General features: G+C 35.6%; 1 protein-coding gene across 9 annotated transcripts in view; it reads right to left on the bottom strand.

Moving 5' to 3' along the window:
- Positions 1 to 19,366, bottom strand: part of ADAMTS20 (ADAM metallopeptidase with thrombospondin type 1 motif 20) — an 89,705-nt gene that overhangs the window by 34,877 nt on the left and 35,462 nt on the right. For 7 of the 9 annotated variants that reach the window (XM_032106726.1, XM_032106724.1, XM_032106729.1 and 4 more), the window contains 12 exons: positions 13,539 to 13,711; positions 11,987 to 12,168; positions 11,754 to 11,890; positions 10,524 to 10,641; positions 6,835 to 6,930; positions 5,414 to 5,580; positions 5,175 to 5,304; positions 4,504 to 4,630; positions 3,600 to 3,810; positions 2,963 to 3,127; positions 2,069 to 2,233; positions 308 to 430 (listed from right to left, as the gene is read on the bottom strand). In XM_032106726.1, coding sequence (XP_031962617.1) covers positions 308 to 430; positions 2,069 to 2,233; positions 2,963 to 3,127; positions 3,600 to 3,810; positions 4,504 to 4,630; positions 5,175 to 5,304; positions 5,414 to 5,580; positions 6,835 to 6,930; positions 10,524 to 10,641; positions 11,754 to 11,890; positions 11,987 to 12,168; positions 13,539 to 13,711 — 1,794 coding nt within the window. The remainder of the gene's footprint in view (positions 1 to 307; positions 431 to 2,068; positions 2,234 to 2,962; positions 3,128 to 3,599; positions 3,811 to 4,503; positions 4,631 to 5,174; positions 5,305 to 5,413; positions 5,581 to 6,834; positions 6,931 to 10,523; positions 10,642 to 11,753; positions 11,891 to 11,986; positions 12,169 to 13,538; positions 13,712 to 19,366) is intronic. The other 2 variants (XM_032106727.1, XM_032106725.1) reach the window with 1 other exon arrangement.

Below are 19,366 nucleotides of genomic sequence, written 5' to 3'. Positions count from 1 at the left end.
TCCTTATAATGTTCTACATGTTGGAGCTTCCCCCACTGCCAAATAATCACAGGCTTTTGGATTCCTTGAAATCATATACTCTAACTCTTCAACCACGTACCACTTTCAAACATCGAGTCTTGAAATTACCCTTCTTTTCCTTAATTCCCTGGGCAAAATTTGATGTTTGTGAAGAAAAGCATAGAGTTTCAGTATTTTTTTTCTCATTTTAGAAGTGATTTCCTCCAAGTTCCCTCACAGAGTCAGTAGACAACAGTTGTATTTAGACAGTTTTAACAGGTAAGTAGAGAGGTACTTTTTAACTTACTTGACTGTCTCTAGGACGAGTGGCAGCATCGCACTCCCTGTCGTCGTTCAGAATAACACGGTACATCCCAGTGACGCATTTGACTGCGCGCACCTGGTATCCGCGTCCGCATGTTACAGCACACTGTTGAAGGCAGGAATGTAATACACTTGAAATAGCGCTATTTATAATCAAATTTCATTTTTAATTACATTTTCTACTTTAAAACTCTTTCCAGAATGAATAGAAATGACTACTGAGATGGTGCTAACTTCCTTTGTGGCAGACCATCAGGTACTTAACCAGTGTCCACAGCACACGAATGAACATTACTTGTGCAGGATGCACGCTTTCTCTCTTTTCCCCTTTCTACCCCCTGCAGTGAGTAGGCTGGAGGTGGGCAGGAGACTGGGAAGGAACACTGCCAGAACAGCAGACCTGACCTGATCAAAGGGACAAATCCATGCTCTATAACGCCGTGCTCAGCAATAAAAACTGGTGTAGAGAAAGTAGAGGAAATGGGAAGAGTAAGAGTAGCTTCAAATGAATCACTAGCTGCAGCTGTTAAATGTCTTTCCCTTCTCTATAGAGTTTGACTAGATTGCACTCAAAGAAGCCCCATAAAACATTAAATGGCTGAAAATATTATGACAGAAATCCTATAAATGTTGTGGTTCAAGCACAAGTACTTGTAAAAACCTGGTTATGAATGGCTATGGTGGTACAGTGGAAAAACTGCAATGAAAAGCTCTGCTCTAGTGACACAGACTGGTAAATTGCTATTTCAGAAGACTATTTTTTATTAATAAGAATTCTGTCATGTGACTGAATTAATTTGTTATTTACTTAAGGCATTTAGCTTGTAGGAATGGAAAGTCATCACCTTGTGATCAAAAGATTACATAAAAGGAATTCTACATTATGTTAGACAACAGTGCGTTTATCTCTAAGGTAAAAAATAGAAGAAATGTCTAAATTAAATGTCTAAATTAAAAATATACTTCATTTCCAAAGGTATATTTATTCTGTATTTTAGTAACAGGTTGTATGTAATAAAACAAAGATCAGCTGCTCTTCAGTTATGATTTCCCACCAGCATCCAAGAAACACTGAATAATCTTCTGTTGGTTTGAGTAACCTGATCTTATAAAAGCCACATGAAACTGAGTACCTTATTTTTTAAAATTAATTCTCATCTATATGGTGGCAAAAGTTTCCTTCACAAATTAATTCACTTTTTTCTAGAGTTTTAAATCCACTCTGGTTTATATTAGATGAGCGTCACACAGGAACACATTTTTCAACAGTACTTTCACATAAAGAGATAGCAGATCTTTTATCACTGAAGGTAAAAATGAAATGTAACAATAAAATACTAAGTCTTTTTCCCTCCTATAATTAGCATATACATTTCTATGATCGTAATTGATGCTACCACTTGAATATGCCCACTCACCTATAAATATTTGGTCTTTTACCTGTGTCATTCATCTGAACAGTTTGCTACCCTTATTTTCATTATTCTGGTGATGTAAAACACTCATGTGCAAAAGCATCTTTGATATTAAGGCTCAGGATCAATTACTATTTTAGGCATTTAACTTATATTTGGGTGTTCCTAAATTACAAGTTAGATAGCCAATAGGATCCTGGAAACAAACGTGAATCAATTCAAGTAAAACAACTGCTAAAGATTCAACTATAATGTTTTAAAAGTATTGTTTTGTGATTGCTCATAGCCTGAACCATAAAACAAGAAACCAGGAATCCTCATGTACTCACTGATCCCCAAGGCCCTACTTGCCAAGATGCACATTCATGAAGTTCACACGGTGTTACTGATTCTGGTCTGTCATTTGGGTTACAGAAATCATCTCTCAGTTGTTCATCATTAAGTTGGCACCAGACTTGACGATGCTTCATTCCTTTGCCACATGTCACAGGACACTGTAAAATTATTAGAACCATCAGTTTGCGGAGAACCTGATTAATGAATCTGCATTAATGGCTTCAATTTCTTTTAGTAACTTGCTGGATTTTAAAAATCACATAAATAACAAAAATATTCCATGAATGTAAGTAGTCAAAAAACCCTATTTTTTAATGAACTCTCCATTTCCTGTTGGCTTCAACTCAAATGCTAATACAAAGAAATCACTATCAAGATTCAAAAGCTACAAATTATAAAAACTATATAAAACTATATAAAACTATATAAAACAGATCATTTATTTCCAATAGAGTAAAGAATACTTGTTTAAAATAATAGTGCATATATCATAGCTTTCACTGGAAAAATGTTTAAACTGTCTGATTCTTTTATATCCACCTAATCTATAATAAAATTAATATAATTCTATTAAACAGAACTATACATTGGCTGTATAGTTCTCATTGCTTCATAAAAAAGGAAATACAAATACATTTACTTTACGTATCTTCACTACCTCATTTTAATGTAACAAAATTAAGGAAAAAATGAATTCTAGGAGCGTTTTACAGAAGTTCTCATGCCATTCATAGATCTGTGATGTGTATCAGACAAATCATAGGACTTCAGAACTTTTACAACCGTGTGGCCCAAAATAAAATAAAAACCCTAAACACTTAATGCAGCTTATTTTAATATCCATGACTAGGACCAAATGTACCTTAAGTTTTCCATGGTTTCATTACCTCGCTCCAGTCAGTAACCGACCAGCTTGGACATAAGAATTCACTGCAAGTCTGTGTAACAACTCTTGGAAGTTCCTGGCATTCTCTGTCAGGAAGATGACGACCCAAGTTGTTCATACAAAAAGCTTCTCTGGTTCTGACACCTCTTGCACAGCTCCTGGAACACTGTGGTGTACAGTTATGAAACAGGAAACAGAATACAATAAAACCAGGCCAAGATACATTATCAGTCTTAAAAGATGTTAATGATTGCACCAGACCAAAGTGTCCTCCATTTAATCCACAGGCTGCTAATATGTTCATTTGAGATAAAATCAGCACTTTGTATAATAGTTCCAAGATAAAACTTAAATGAAGAATAAAACCAAAATTGTACAGAACTAAATTAATATACACCTTTAATTACCAGATCTTCGCTGCTGACTTCCAAAACCAACCTGCAAGCAAGCTACCATTTCTTACAAAAATATAAGGAAGTTGCTTAAATATAAAGGTTGGTATTAGCTGATCCTACAAATCTGTATTTTTCAAACATCGCTTCCTTTTAGTTATTAAGCTAGAAAAAATATAGAGAAATAAAAATTTGGTATGCATGCCAGAACTATAATGGTATAATAAAGAAGTTTTAAATCTGTACCTGTGACCATTCTGTGTAGTGCCAACTTCTTAACATACAGTCACCATGGCAGGGCTCTCTGGCTGGTGGTTTCTGCTGATCAGCACAGTACTTATCATCCACTGGAGCACTGAGTCCTCTTGCAATGGAGTACTTCATGCAGTGGATCTCAATAGACCGATGTCCTGGGCCACACTTTGATGTACAGTCACTTTTCCCAACACTGTGCCACCTACAATGACACAATTTTCTGTTGTAGAAAGCTAACTATGTTTAAAAAAATATGACCATGGCAATTAAAGCACTCAGAGAACTCAGAGAATTATAATGTAAATATAGATATGCATTTTAGGGAACAGATGAAACTGTAAACTCTATCTCATGACTGGAATTTTTAAAGCAATATAAAAGAATTTGACTCACAGGCTTAAAAGAACTTTTTAAATTTAAAGGATCTTTTGTCTTCATCTCCTAGGTGACTTTGAAAAATGTAAGCTATAATTCTAACTCTTCATCCTCTGAACACTTCAGTGTGGGCTATCTTGGAGTGCAAAAACACAACATCTGTTTCAAATTAGTTCCAGTTGTGGGTACAGTTCTGGTGGAAAATGTATTTTAAGCAGCAATACAAGTTTTTGTGCCAGAATATATAGAATAGATTCACAATTCTAGCAAGAGATTTTGTACTTTACAATAAAAATTAGAAAAGTACCCTAGTTCTATGTGGAGTCAGAGGTGTAAATATAATGTATAAAGCCATTACACCAACAGATTTGAGGAAAACAAGGAGAGATGGGAAGGATGAGGGAGGTAGAGAGGGATGGAGAGACAGAGGATAAAGCAGTCTGAATTACTTTGTTTCAATATCAATCAATAAAAACATATAAGACCACATATAACTCCATCAGTTAGGAACCTTTTTTACCTTAATTCACACTCTGTATTACACTCCTCAAAGACACTTGGTACAGCAGGTATGAATTCACATCTTTGATCAGACACTACCACATGATCACTTTCACGTATACATGTCACTCTTCTTCTTCGAATACCTTGAAAAAGCACCAGAAGAAGTAAATAAAGGGCTAAATTAAGAGTGCCTTATGGATTCCATTCATCATTTGGGAATTTAACTGAGATACCCCATTAACACAAATTGCTGTATACAGCAGATTCTGCACAAACATGCTGCTTTGTGTAGCTCACTACATTCCAGGTGGAGAACAACGTTTTCCCAATCACCTGTTCCACCTCCCAGCTGTCGTACAGTGGTCTCACAGGGTATCAACTTTAGTAGACATACAATACCACCTTAATAGGACATATCAGATTTGATTCAACCTTTTTTTTTAATAAACTGCTCCTATGTTTCCAAATGTAGGTTTGAATATAGAATTGTACTGCATAAGTACTAAAAATAGCAAAAACAAAAATCAGAAGCTATACTGTCCTTAAAGGCTCTGTGCACTTAAAGTTTACTGAGGGTAACAAGTTTCTTCTTCACAAGTAAGGGTGAAAAGTAAGAGAACTTAAGACAACGCCCTTCCTAAATGCCATCAGATCTTTGGTTCTGGTGAAAAAAATACTTCACAGTACCTTGGCACATCCTGCTACAGTCTTGCCAGGGTCCATAAGGATCCCATGTAAACAGATCACTTCCATCTTCTATCGGGACATTGAATGAGTAACGCACATCAGGGTTGTATAAATTCCCTACACACAAAACCTTGATTGAGATAAAATGATAGCTGTTTTTCAGTGAATTTGAACATAAAATTAAGAACATAATGATCATGTAGGAAATATTCAGGCTTATGAAAAAAGTAAACATGCACCTGTAAGGTTAGTTCTTCTTCAACTCTATCAGTGCTGTTAATTCGTTCTATTGTATTGTTTGAACCACTGTACTCAAAAATGGCTCCTTGTATATTGATTTCTCTTTTTGACATGCTAACAACAAAATTTCCATTCAAGATAAAATTTCCATGGGTATCTGATAAAGCTGTAAGTGAAATAAAATATTGGAGATCTATTTAGTTAAAAGGTTCTATCAATAAAATCTCATCAACATGCAGTTCATGTAAAAAGTTGTATCAAACAGTTTCAAATTAATGAATTCGTTCCTAATCATCAGTAACTTTCACCTGAGCAGTTGTCATGGATATTCTCAGCCATGGATTTTCTCTACATTATAGTAATTGAATAATATTTGTTCTGCTGAAGGGCTGACTGAAGTCATGACTTTTAAATTTGGCTAGGTTCTGTTACTGTAGAAGGAAACAATAATTATTGGTATTTCTGCCCTATTCTACAGCCCACACCCTTGTATTTGCTACAGCTACTTCTACTGAACTAGGTTTTAAAACTAAACTTGAAAATAAAAATAAATTATGAGGCATTTATGATAGTAATTTAAGACAATGACCAATTTGCAATAATAAAGATGAAAAACAAGTTAAACATTTTTAAAATAAGGTAAAATTTGTAGTACAAGATGCTATTCAGGCATTGCTACATTTGAAATGGAAGCTAATGTCAGGGAGCGAGGGTTGTTTCTGTGTCCTGTGAGCTGCATGTGTAACAACTGGGCAACAGGTGACAAGGAAAACATTTTGAGAATTCTGAAGTTTGCTGGCTAGGATGACAATGGAAGAAGAGACAGAAGGTAAATATGCTTCAGTATTTTTTCAGGCACTTCGATACAATGTAACTACTATGAAATAGAACAACCAAGATTTTTGGTAGGATGTACTCACAAATTCTTTGTTACCTACGCACATTTGCAAATCTATCAGCATGTGATGGCCTTTATACTCTTTATGTCCCAGACATAATAGAAAAAGAGAAGTATGAGACAACTGATAAATTTGCTGATGGTCAGACTGCTTTGTTCATAAATGAAGTGTAGCTTCCAAGATTTAAAACAACAAATACCTACATTATTCCTGAGTTCACTTGTGGTGTTTCAATTAACATTGTGACAACAAAGTAAAAAATTGACAAAACGATGCAAGGCACTGTAATTCTTATTCTCTGATGAATGAACACACTCATCTAAGAATTAGAAACCTTAACAACATCTCACTGATGTTTTTGGAAAATTAGTATCTATAGAGAGACTCAGGCAAATGAAGATAAAAATAATTAGATATTTTCTCCAAAGTCTTTATCAGACTTCTCATAGTATACTCAATAATATATTCCCTGTCAAGAGCACAAAACCTATCCATCAATGTTGTACACACGAGGCTTTTACCAAGGTAGTTGTCATCTTCTGGTTTCCCTGAGTAGCTGTGCTGTCGAATATCAATATTTGTTGCTCCTTTGGGAATATTTACTACAACATTGTAACCTGCAAATTAATTATATACAAAGATGGTCAAGTATTAGTAAACATGAAAATATATTTTAACTTCATTCACAAAACCCTACAGTGCACCAGACAACCAATGCTGAATGCCTTCACGTGTTACGAAGTGTTATGTTCTGTGTTCAGAAATGTGAATTCAATTCTTTACCACTGAGTTCAGTCGACTCAGAAAAATCCCTAGAGAGCAGAACTACTCTAGAAAGCAGTCAAGTATATCAAGAGGGACTTCGAAAACACTGTGACTGCTCAAAATTTAAACTTTTACAGAAATCTGGGGAAGTCACTTAACATGAAATATCTCCATTCTCTGTTTACACAATTGAGGTAGCTTTTCTCTTCACAAGAGTATTTCAAGACAGCATGCTAAGGAATGAGTCTAAATACCAAAATATTGCAGCGTTGCAGGCCATATGCATAGGTAGATATAGCTGTTAAACTAGCCATGCCTGATCCACCTTCTCCTGCTTAAAATATTGAGTGCACACCCTTCAAAATACAAATGCTTCACAAATGAGTCATCACTTCTTGTAATATCTCATAGTACTATTATGGTAGCCTTGCCACCAGGTAACAAAATAAGGTGCATCAAGATCTATTTTTTTAAAAAGTTACTCTGCACATAAACCTAGGTTAAAAAGTCCAAACCTGTTTCTCACAGAAGCTAATCATGAACTCAAAATGATACCTGCAGCTAAGAAAAACTTAGTATGGCAAACATTGGAAACATAATAAATACAAACATGTAATCTGAGCTAATAATAAAAATTCTGATAATTTTTCCACCAATTTCACTGTGTTTAACAATATTACTGTGACTTTAGTTGATGCACCTCTGGGGGTAAAAATTTCAGTGCCAATACCCTTTTCATTTTGTACTGTGTTGACCGGGATAGAGTTAATTTTCTTCACAGCAGCTGGCATAGGGCTGTGTTTTGGATTTGTGCTGGAAAATGCTGACAATTCCGGGATGTTCTAGTTATTGCCAAGCAGAGCTTACACAGAGTCCAGTCCTTTTCTGCCTCTCACCCCACTCCACCAGCAAGGAGGCTGGAGGTGCACAAGGAGTTGTGAGGGGATACAGACAGACCTCAGCTGACCACAGGGATATCCCAGACCATATGGCATCATGCCGGGCACAAAAACTGGGGAAAAAAGGAAGAGGGGGTGTTCAGAGTAATGGCGTTTGTCTTCCCAATTCACTGTTATGCATGACAGAGCCCTGCTTTCCTGGCTGGACACCTGCCTGCCCATGGGAAGGGGAGAATCAATTCTTGCTTTGCTTTGTGTGTGGCGCTTTTGCTTTACCTATTAAACTGTCTTTATCTGAAACCATGAGTTTTCTCACTTTTATTGTTCCAGTTCTCTCTCCCATCCCACCGGGAGGCAGTGAGCGAGTGACTGGCTGTCTGGCTCCAGATGGGGTTAAGCCATGACAAATTTCATAATTCATTAACTTCCAAGTGCTTTTAATCTATTAAAACTATGCCATACATTTAAATGAAGATTTAATCTAATTACAGGTCCATCACATTTACCAGCTGGGGGCAGCACTGCAATTGCAAATTGACAAGCTGCATGCTCTGGATAAATACACGGTTTGGTCAATCTTTCAACATACTGGGAAGAAAACCAAAATACAGTTAAAAAAGTCCCTCATCTCACACACTGAAGACTTTGTGGTAAAAGAATGAAAGAAGAAAAAATATGGGAGGAAACTATAAACAAAGCTGCATGTTGTCAAGGATACAAGAAGAGAATAAATCACATACTAGGCCACTGAGAATGACCATCGTCCAGGAAATCCTCAGATACTCTAAATTGATGCAATAGTAATAGCCAACACAGTAATAATGTGCACACGATTAGATTACCATCTCTTAAAATGGAAGCCAAGTAAATTAGTATTTTGCTGTAATGAATTTTTGATTATTGCTTTACTACTGTTTACACAGTTACTGACAACATCATAATTGCATGAATATAAGCACACACCACAGGCTGCTATTGTCAATTTCAAATTCTGCCTTAGTAAAATGACTCATTTCGTTTTGAAAGGGAAACAAATGAAGTCAAAAGAAAAAGATCAAGTGCACATCAGCATACTTAGCTCATGATCCTAATTCAGAATTTTTTTGGAAAATAGTATTTCCTCAGACAATGCCTTCAGTCATTAGCCTAGGGATGTCTTAGACCTTCCATGGACACTGGAGTTTCAGTGTTCAGATAAGTACAATTTCTTGTTTGCATGGCTGTATTCCTATTTGAGCACACCTGAGTGATAATCCCACATGTTCAGCATACTGTTCCTTGGTATAACTCAGTATTATCTTTTATATGCTATAATTTCAATAATTTGAACATAATTTAAAGCATTCAAGTAACTATAAAACCAAATAATAATGCAAGGTTTTCCTCATCCCAAAACATGGGGGCTTTTTTCCCCTCCATCTTCAATATGAAGCAAGTAAGTCTGTGACAATAGAAAGCTGTTAAATAGCAGAGAGTGACAGTTTTGACCATATTTGCAAAATGGCAGTTTCACGTAATTGTCACTGGACTCGTAACAAATATGTGTACGACAAAATTCATGTGCTATCTATAAGCACCTTCTTAGGATAGACACAAGAAAAAATACATGTATTTGTATGGGAAGGGTGGCTGTATAATTTAAGATTTTTGATAATTTTTGATGACTGTGAGTCCACTGCCAGGGAAGAAGAAAATCCAATAGGGTACTTGGCATACTTTCCTCTTCAGCAGCAAACCCTTTATTCTATGAGGATCCTATTTGGCAGCTCTCCAGATATTATTTTCACTTTGCCTGTGGTCTCTTTCAACCAGTGAAGCAGCACGAAGGAGCCTCTAGGCTGATATTAACCTGGAGACTTCTGTCCTTATGTTCTATGTTCTAACTACTTAACTGCACTGCTATGCACATACAAGAGTCTCTCCATACTTCACAGAAAAGACTACTTATAGAAGAACTAACAGTAGCTCTATTAGAGAAACTAAATCAAATAAATAGGAAATACCAGGGTTATCCAGAAGTTTCTCATTTACTACCTGTCAATGAGGAGGAAAAAACATAAATATTGTTACCCCTGTTCTCTGGAAGAAGGAGGCTCACATTTCACAGGCTGTAATTTTCACTCTAGGAGAAAAGGAACCCCATCAGCTGCTCACAACACAAACTTCTTGCTATCTCTTTACACAGCCAAAATGAGACATTGGAATGTGTCCTTCAGCTGCTAAGTTTCAGACCAGAGAACGCAAAGTAAAAAGCAGGAAGCATTCATCCTTTTAAAGTACTTTTACCCTCATCATTTCTTTTATCCATGTCTTTGGCTTTGACCTTTCAGCAGATTGATTTTTTTTTTCACTTGAATGGGTTAGTATGTCATAGTGTTTGCCTCTGCATCCTTGAGAGGGAATATGACTGAAAATCAAAGGTATTTTTTGTTGATAGAGGCCCTAAAGAACATACACTGAAATCCCACTTCCTTAAATGTAAAGAATAATTTCTAAGCCATATTGAAGTGTGCATTAAGATTAAAAAAAAGGCAAAACAAACATACCATAATGAGCACTGTTGAAAGTACCCGCAAGTGTTTTACATGAAGAGTTATCACCACCACAGATTCCACATTTGTCTCTCCTTGCCTTTGAATTCAAAACATGATCACAGCCTGCTTGCTACAAAAAATAAAAATAATAAAAATAATAAAACCCTTTATCACTCAGCCCAATAGAAAACAACGAAAATAAGTAATGTAAGCTTCCCACTACCCCAAAATATTGTTGTTCACTGTATATATCTAGTCTTCCTTGGCAATTCATTAAACGCCTTTAATGGTTTTGGATTTTGCAATGTAAGGGCAAAACATAATGGTGCAATTCAAATACACTTAATATGTCAAGAGCTGTATAAGAATACATAACGGTACATAAAGATTTTGTATAAAAAATCAACATAGTGTATAAATTTAAATTCATGTTTACATTAAAATTCTAGGAATCCTAAAAGCAGTATGTATATGGCCATCAATTCATTTAAAGTCTGTCATTACTGAAAAGAAGCAAATGAATATATATAGACTATGCCGGTTAAACTAACATAAGAACGATTTTTGTTTATGTATCTTTACTTAAACTTCCGGGGTTTTTTTGAACTATGATAAACAGGACTAATCTCTGTCATTTCCTTTTTATTCAACAGTATAAAAATAAGCTATATTTTCTCCTCATCCTGAATTTACTCTGTTTCACTGCAATCAGCAAAACCTCAACAAAGCTTGATAAGAAAGTCTTGAATTTTTAAAATATAGTTCCTTGCTTCTCCCAACAAAATCTTGTGACAATGCCACAGCTGCTATTAAGCAAAGAGTGCTGAATTGACTCAAGGGTCAGTTCCTCCTGATTTTACAGTAAAATAGTAATTACATAATCTATCTACCCTTGGATTTTCTACTATTTTCTTCTTTGGTAGCAGAAATACAATGTTAGTAATCACACAGCATGCTTCTTTCCTCCCCTTATGCTAATTTTGGATCAGTTTCTCACTGCTCACTTGGACAATATTAACTTTCACCTACGAGGCTTAATGAGGAGAGACTGTGGGTCTTCACATTCAACTATATGGTCCCCACTTAATTGCTTCCATTTCCAGATCTTTAATTTGATAGGAAATAAAATTAGCTTAAGTGAACTCACAACACCATATTTTCAGTAATGTTTATTGGTATTAATATCTACTTTATCACCTGTTGAAATTGATTTTAATAATTAATAAGTTTAGATTTAAATACCCTGCATAAGCCTTGAACACAAAGGTCATTGGTTTCTGCTCCACAGGGAGTACCATCAGCAACTCTGTCCTTCAGCTGATAGTAGGAAGTTGTTCCAGAAACTCGGCAAAAAAGTTTACAGCGATCTTTCATAGAAACTGGAAAGAAAATCCAAGAGGTTTCTTGTCTGTTTTAGAACTTTATTTAAAGTAACATTTTCATTGCATTAATTGAAAAGATGCGTAATTACTTACTACCACTGTATTTTGGAAGCCAGCGAACAGCAGAGGTAAGACCATTGATATTAAAGTGTTTGCCATCAAATTCAGAGCACTGCTGCTCCCGAAAATCTTTTTTGCCTTTTGGACATGAATCAGTATTGCATGACCGAAATTTCATCCTGCGGCCAACACAGTACTTTCCTCCATTTCTTGGCCTAAAATAAAGGTAAATGTAAAACACACTCATTTTCTAAAATTCCTGTTTTCCATGAAAAGTGGCCCAAGCCACTGATCTAAAGAGGAAAACCTCACACAGCATTCTGTCAGCTGTTACTGACTTACACACACACTCAACTTCCACTGTGCATTCATTTATACCCAAAATAAACCCAATCCTTGTAAGATACTATTGCTGAGGTAGGTGGTAATCTTGCTACTGATGTTTATTAATGCATTATTATTTTTACTTCTCTTACAGCTATAACTATTTTGCCTGGGAAAAAGCATTATTAATTTTAATGCTTTTATCAATTTAGCTGAGATTACAGTCCTATTTTTACACAAGCAGCACCCCCCTCAGTAATTTGAAATTATTATTTTACAGAGTGACAAAGAAAGAAGACAATTACGAGCTGGTACAGTCTTTTCTGTAGTCCTAATACTGGTTTCACTTTGTTTGGATCAAAAGAATAAAAAGGGAAAATTGTGGAAAATACCTCATTTACTGTAAAGTCTAAAATACATTTTAACAGTTATAAACCCTTACACAAAGTAATCCAGTATTAGTATGTTTTGGGGGAAGAAAAAAAGAATAAATCAACAGCATATTGATACTATCAATTACTACAGACTGAAAGAGGCATTATCTAATGGCAATCTAGTCTACTGCCCCTTACATCAGAGAAAATAAAATAACCTGGGGCCATTTGATTGAAGTTTATTTATCCTACTGATAATATCAAGCTGACATGACTTCCTAGAAAAACTCTGAAATTACTCAGGCACCAGCCATGGTTCTGCTTCTGGACAAATTAAGGGTAAAGTTCTCCTTGACTTTTACTACAGAGAACAAAACCCACATGGAATTATTCATTCAATGTAATTTTCTAGTTACAAAGGTAAGTTGTAAATGACTCTGTAATAACCAGTGCTCCTTGTGGGACGTTACTGGTGGCGATGTTGTGGAAAAGCCTTAAATCAAAGCAAATCAAGTGTTTCACTGAAGAGATTAGTAGGAAAGACACATTATTTATTTTTGCAGTTCTTACTTCAAAGAAAGCATCTAATGTTTCAAGAAGCCTCAACAGTTAGAGTAAACCTAGAAAAAAAGACCCTGCCAAAAGAAGTTTTTAGAAACATCTATAAGAATGGATCATACTGTTGAAAGACATGAGTAATCTGAAAGTCTTCTGCATATTAGAGTCTGTAGACTAATCTCTTTCCAAACATGGCTGAAACAAGCATTTTTTACCGGTGCTTCACACTGATTTGCACAGCCCACAATACCTCCATTTTATTTTGAGCCAATCCATAATTTCTTAATATCTTCATTATGCACTAATTTAAAACACAATAAAAAACATACTCTGGTCGATTACACAGCCTGGTGGTGCTCTTGATTCCACCTCCACAAGTTCTTGAACACGAGCTATAAGGTCCCCATGGGCCCCACTCTCCATCTACAGGACGCAGCTCCATTTCTCTGCTCACGCAAATTCCATGGCGGCAGTGCTGTACAGTTGACAAACAAAATAAAATCTATAATTCAAGTAAAAGGTTACTGTATATTTTAGGCATAAAAATAACAAGATTTAAGAGCTCACTATTCTTATCTGGATCTGGATATTTTCTAAAATGTTCAATTTCCTTTAAGGTAACTTACCCAGTAGTCATGTTTTTAAAAATGCTGTCTAGAGTTCTTTGATCACTAGGAAATCTATGCTGAATATATGGATGCTGAATATATATTTATCTTGTCACCTTATTCAAATATCTCTAAAATATCTTGAATTTCTGATAACATTTTCATGCATAAAGTTCAAAACTAGATTTACAACTGTCCTTTATGTACAAGATTTTTGGTTTAATTTGGAATTCATGCTGATACAAAAAGTGAAAAGTTATAACAAACCACCAAGAAAATCAGGGTGTTTTGAACATCTCAAAAGCTAACTATTTAGTGGGATTGTTTGGGCAAAGCAGACAAGCACTTAAGACCTTGATTATGTAAAGCAAGATGATGCTATAGATTCATTCTTGAACTCAGACTTTTACACCTATAACAAAAGGTGTAAAATATTTTATTTATATTTTACAAATTTTTATTTACAACTTACTTTACAAAGCTACTACGACTAAAATGGAATGAATAGTTAAATTTTAAAAACTAACAGGTAAAGAAATAGTAATTCTTAGAGCAAGGTACTACATTGCAATGTCTTTTCTATTACTTTAGAGCTTATTCTTGGTGACGAACTACCTATTTCCAGTAGAAATTTACATAAAGGAGGAATTTTCATTTCATCTGCTGGGATTTACATTATTAAGAAGACAAAGATTGCAAGACTGTTTTGTTGTAGCCATGTCCACTATGAGACTTCACCACACTATAACAGTAAACTATTATTATTTATAGAAAGCTATTCTCTTTTTTTCCCCAGAAGCATCCATCTCTTGCTTCTAAGTATTTACTATCCCTGTTCCTGACTGTAAATATGTATCCACTTTAGTGGTTATTCAAGAAGTACATGACTAAGAAGTCTAAATGAGAATCTTATGATTGGTGTATGTGTGACTGTTCCCAAAAAAATCCGCAGGAATTGCCAGCACTAATCCTACTGATGACTTACGGCAGTTGGAATTCTAATTCACTTATATCCTTTAGAAAATCCCAAGCAGTGTATTTGATCACAACACAGTGCAATAGTTTACATACTGAAATAGAATATTTAAAAGATACTATAATTTCAAAACTATATATCTTGCTGACTTCTATGTGGATAACCTGTCAACTTTGTCCTTGACTTCAAACACCTTCTGAGGCATCAAAGACTGCCCTCATCTGGAGACAAGACAGTGGCCAGGTCTGAATACATGGGGTCAGTGCTCACACATAATAGAGAGAATTCTTCATTTGAGATGCCTATTTGCAGACTCAGGATTAGACTGTTCATGAATTAGGTTTGTTGTCAGGAGGGATTCTCCTAGTCATATTGACAGGGAGTGGCTAGTTCCATCTTTACCTGTAGTAAATACAGTATATGGATCAGTCACTAGAGCAGGTAATACCAACTCAACAGTTTATTTATCAAAATCCTTCTAGACTTTAAGGTAATTTGAGCCTGTTTTGTCTTGCAGAGAGGCAAAGCCTAAGCTTCAGAAATAACCAAGTCTCTGGCACATAATACAATTTAAGAACCTCTGATACACAAAAGATAAAATAATTCAAATATTACACCCCTTTTTTTTACAATTAATTTAAATGTTACATAGAATTTCTCAAAAGTTATTACAAATTTATTGTAGGAACTATAAAGTAACATAAATTTTGCTGAGCACACAAAAATTGTGTACAGTCTTTCTGAGTATAGCTGACTGGCACAAAACTCAAATCTTGTTCAGTGGTTTTATCACTGCCTAAAACAACTCCTAGATGCAACTTTTTCCTAATTAGTATATGCTTTTGTTTCATTGATACTTATGTTCACATGATATTAACCATTTTGTTCTCAAAATAGGAATTTGTCACAGAATCAGATTATCTTCTCAGGCTTCTGCCTGAGTTCCTAATCCAACTTGATGATAAAATTGCCTTCCTGCATAATTCCTTGCCACACCAACTCTTGCATATAGGCAAGAGTGCATATCTTTTAAGCTCTGAATGCCTGAATATGATAATTCCAGGTGATTCTCAAACCCAAACCAAACACAGAACAAAAGCTAGATCTTGGCACATAACTGTGTAAGTGATTCAACCAATTGGTGAGATCAACACTTACTTGACACCAAGACTAATGCTTTAACTTAAAATCAAAAAGCCACCATTATTTCACTTCATACGAATTCTCACTGGAGTGCTTACTGTTAGTTTGTATTACTTTTTTTCAAGATGACCTTAGGGTACCTTTACATCCAAACCTTCTAGTACCTAACATCAAATCTCTAGCAAACAAAGGCAGGCTTTCTACATAGTCCAGCCATAAGCTAAATGACGAACATTAAGAACTTGCCTTTCCAAGGCTGTCCTTAGCATCTTAGGAAATAATTTTTTACACTATAGGCTGAAGAGTCTAAATCCCCCTCCACAAAATGAATACTGAATTCTAATATAGGACAGTGACCTAGCATTCAGGTTCTTCTTTCATCTAGAAAAACATTTACAGTAACTTGATGGGAGATTTCAAGAAAAGAGTTGTAAAATGAAATTTTATACCCACAACAGTATTATTTTGATCCATAAAAATGCAAAGCATATGCTCACATCTGGGATTTTAATAGCTTATTCAACAAACTTGTCTCAGCTATTATTCTGCTGCATTCCTACAGAAGCAACATGATGAAGTCATGGTAGAAAACTCCAGCACCAGACATGTTCCAGACGTTTCTCTGAGTTTGCTTGAATCATTGCTTCACTGAGAATACTATGATATACAGAGCTTTCATAAACTTAAATATAATTGCTTACAATTTTTTCCTATATTTTTAATGGTAAATATAGTGTATACATCATGTAAAGTGGGTATCACACATAATTCCAAACACGGATTGCAGCAAGTGGCAAGGCTGCTCTAGTCAAGATCAACAGTTGGTTTTCTGTCAAAAAACCTAGAAATTCTGACCCAAATCCACATCAAATTACTGTATCTTCAGAGATGAGAGGGAGGGTTAATGGTTCAAATTTGGAATCAATAAACCTATGGGTACCCAAATTTGTTTTTATTAATAATCTCCTTATAATAAGCACTTTGAGTCTTACCTATGGATTAATCTATGACTTGCTGAATTGATTTTGAGTGCTTCCAACTTATCTCTTACTGAACTTGCTAAATTTCCAGGAAAGCAACCTTGAAATAAATTATTAAAGCATTACTTGCCAGGCTATGCTCGATTTTGACTGAATCAAGGAGAGTGGTAGAGGCATGCAGAACAGGACTAGAGCTCCTCTGAAATCAAGCACATCCCAGACAGCCTGGAAAAGGACTCCAAATTCACTCTTATTGCCTATATGATCCAGAGATACACACGGCTTTTGAAGACCTTGAGTCAAAGACTGACACACTGATGCTCAGTGTCTGAGGACATAATTTCATGCATTGGAGCCCCATGTAGCCCTGCAGAAAAAGAGATGAACAGCTTTTCCTGAGCCTGTTCCCAGACACCAACATGTTTTCACAGATATTACTGGTAGCTGCTGGTGCTTCTAAAAGGAAACAAGATGACTGAACACTTCAGTATGAGGAGAAAATGAGAAGGGCAAAGTGTTGCAAAAGTGGACACGATGGTCTGTATTTTGCTTGTCAAATATCAATTTCATTGTTCTGAACTTTTTTTGCATTATAAAATAAAATCCAAACAGAGCTCTAAGAATGACTGTGAATAGCACAGGAAGAGAAATTTCTAGTGGATTGACTGCAGAAAAGGAAAATAGGTGTAGCTGGAATCACAAAACATAAAAACACTAAAAAGTGCTGCAGCACAAGATTCACTGTAACACATCTGGCCTGTAGCTTAAGGATGAGCATGAAGAGTCTCAAAGCAGATTCCAATCATGGAGAACTGGGAAAGGAATATGAATCTTAGAAGTTACACAGATTCAGCACATGACCCCAATGAGCAGGGAGCAAAGATAAGAACACTCAGTCCGATGAATGTCAAATCCCTGTCCTTGCTGGCTGTAGCTATGTCTACAGAGTTCCCATTCATTCCCTTGAAAGAACGTACTGCTGCAGGCCTCTCTTCTGCCTACTCCAAATGAAGGCAAGGAAACCTTCTGCTGTACATCAAACTATATGTGCTCCCTGACTTCCTCCTATAAAATACATAATCCAGAAAGTGCATTTCTCGAGGAACCAAGATGAGAAGTGGGACCCTAAGGCATATAAAAGGAGTAAAACCAGAGCAGTTAATAAAACGAGCATACAAGGTAAAAGAAATGGATCTTGGAAAGACATCTAACTGAAGGTGTCACCACAGCATCTCAGGTCTTTATCTCTGTAGCATGGATTCTCAGATGAGTCTACATTATTACTCAAATGACATTACCTACAAAACACACACTATTTGAATTTTTTCAATGTTTCAACTTTTTCTTGCAAAAAGTCTGCATACTTTAACTCTCCCTTGAACCTTCTAATTTTTCTAAAATTATAGCTCATAGAAAAATATTTCACAGAAATTCCAGTTTAGAGAAAAAAATTATGGTTTGAGCCCATACTTTACACTGTTCTTACAGTTCAAAAGATCTGCTTCTGCTTTCCAGATGGTGAACATATTCCCTTATCACCCAACTGATAAAATCCACCTGATTTTTTTACACTTACTTTACATATATACACATAAAATGATTTATTCTTTCAGATTCAGCATCTTCATGTATTACATTCATGAGGTAGTCAAGCTTTGCAATAATAGTAATCAATAAATGGGTAGTTACGTACAACTGAAGAATAGCAAACATACTTCACAATTAGACAGGCACTTCTTTTACTGTCCAAAGCAATTCTTTGCTGATCTGCATCCCCATTCTCAGTCGTCCCAGTAACCCTGTCTTTTATGCCAAAAGGACTAGGATGAAATCTTAATTTACTTGATAGCTATTCTAGAGATTTTTAGATGCTAGCTCAATATACTTTACATATCTACAGTGAATAGAATTGATTAACATGTCTCTAAAACACAAACAGATACATGCTTTCCAATCCAACTGTTACTTGTATCATGTGAATTCCTTCTTGCTGTTAGAGAGATTTTTCCAAACTACTGGGACATTTGGTTTTTTTCAATGTTTAAGTAGCAAACTGCCATCATGCAGAACACTGGGATATCCCCAGGACGTGGAAAAGTTTGGGTCAGAATCATACAGCTACCTCCTACCTCTCCATTCCAATGCTCAAGAAATCCACAGAATACAGGCATATTTCTATATTCCACAAGAATCCAGGAAGGATCAGAGTGCAACCCTTTGAAGTGCCTCAAAAAATAATTATAAACCACTCACACTTTATTGGGTATGTTTGCTGTTATTTTCATAGCAATAAAGACTTGTTCTGAGAATGCCGCTCCTAGCAGATAGGTGGTGTCAAAAACTTTTCTTCTTTGGAGGCGGGTTTTTTTTGACTCAGATGTGCTTCACTAACTCCAACTGTCAGAGCAGTCCATAGAGCAAGATCCACTAATTGACATTTGAAATCTGAG

The sequence above is a fragment of the Corvus moneduloides genome, chromosome 4 (assembly GCF_009650955.1).
Source record: "Corvus moneduloides isolate bCorMon1 chromosome 4, bCorMon1.pri, whole genome shotgun sequence".
Lineage (NCBI taxonomy): Eukaryota > Metazoa > Chordata > Aves > Passeriformes > Corvidae > Corvus > Corvus moneduloides.
The sequence above is the reverse complement of the archived record's forward strand: the minus strand, read 5'-3'. Positions and strand labels throughout refer to the sequence as shown.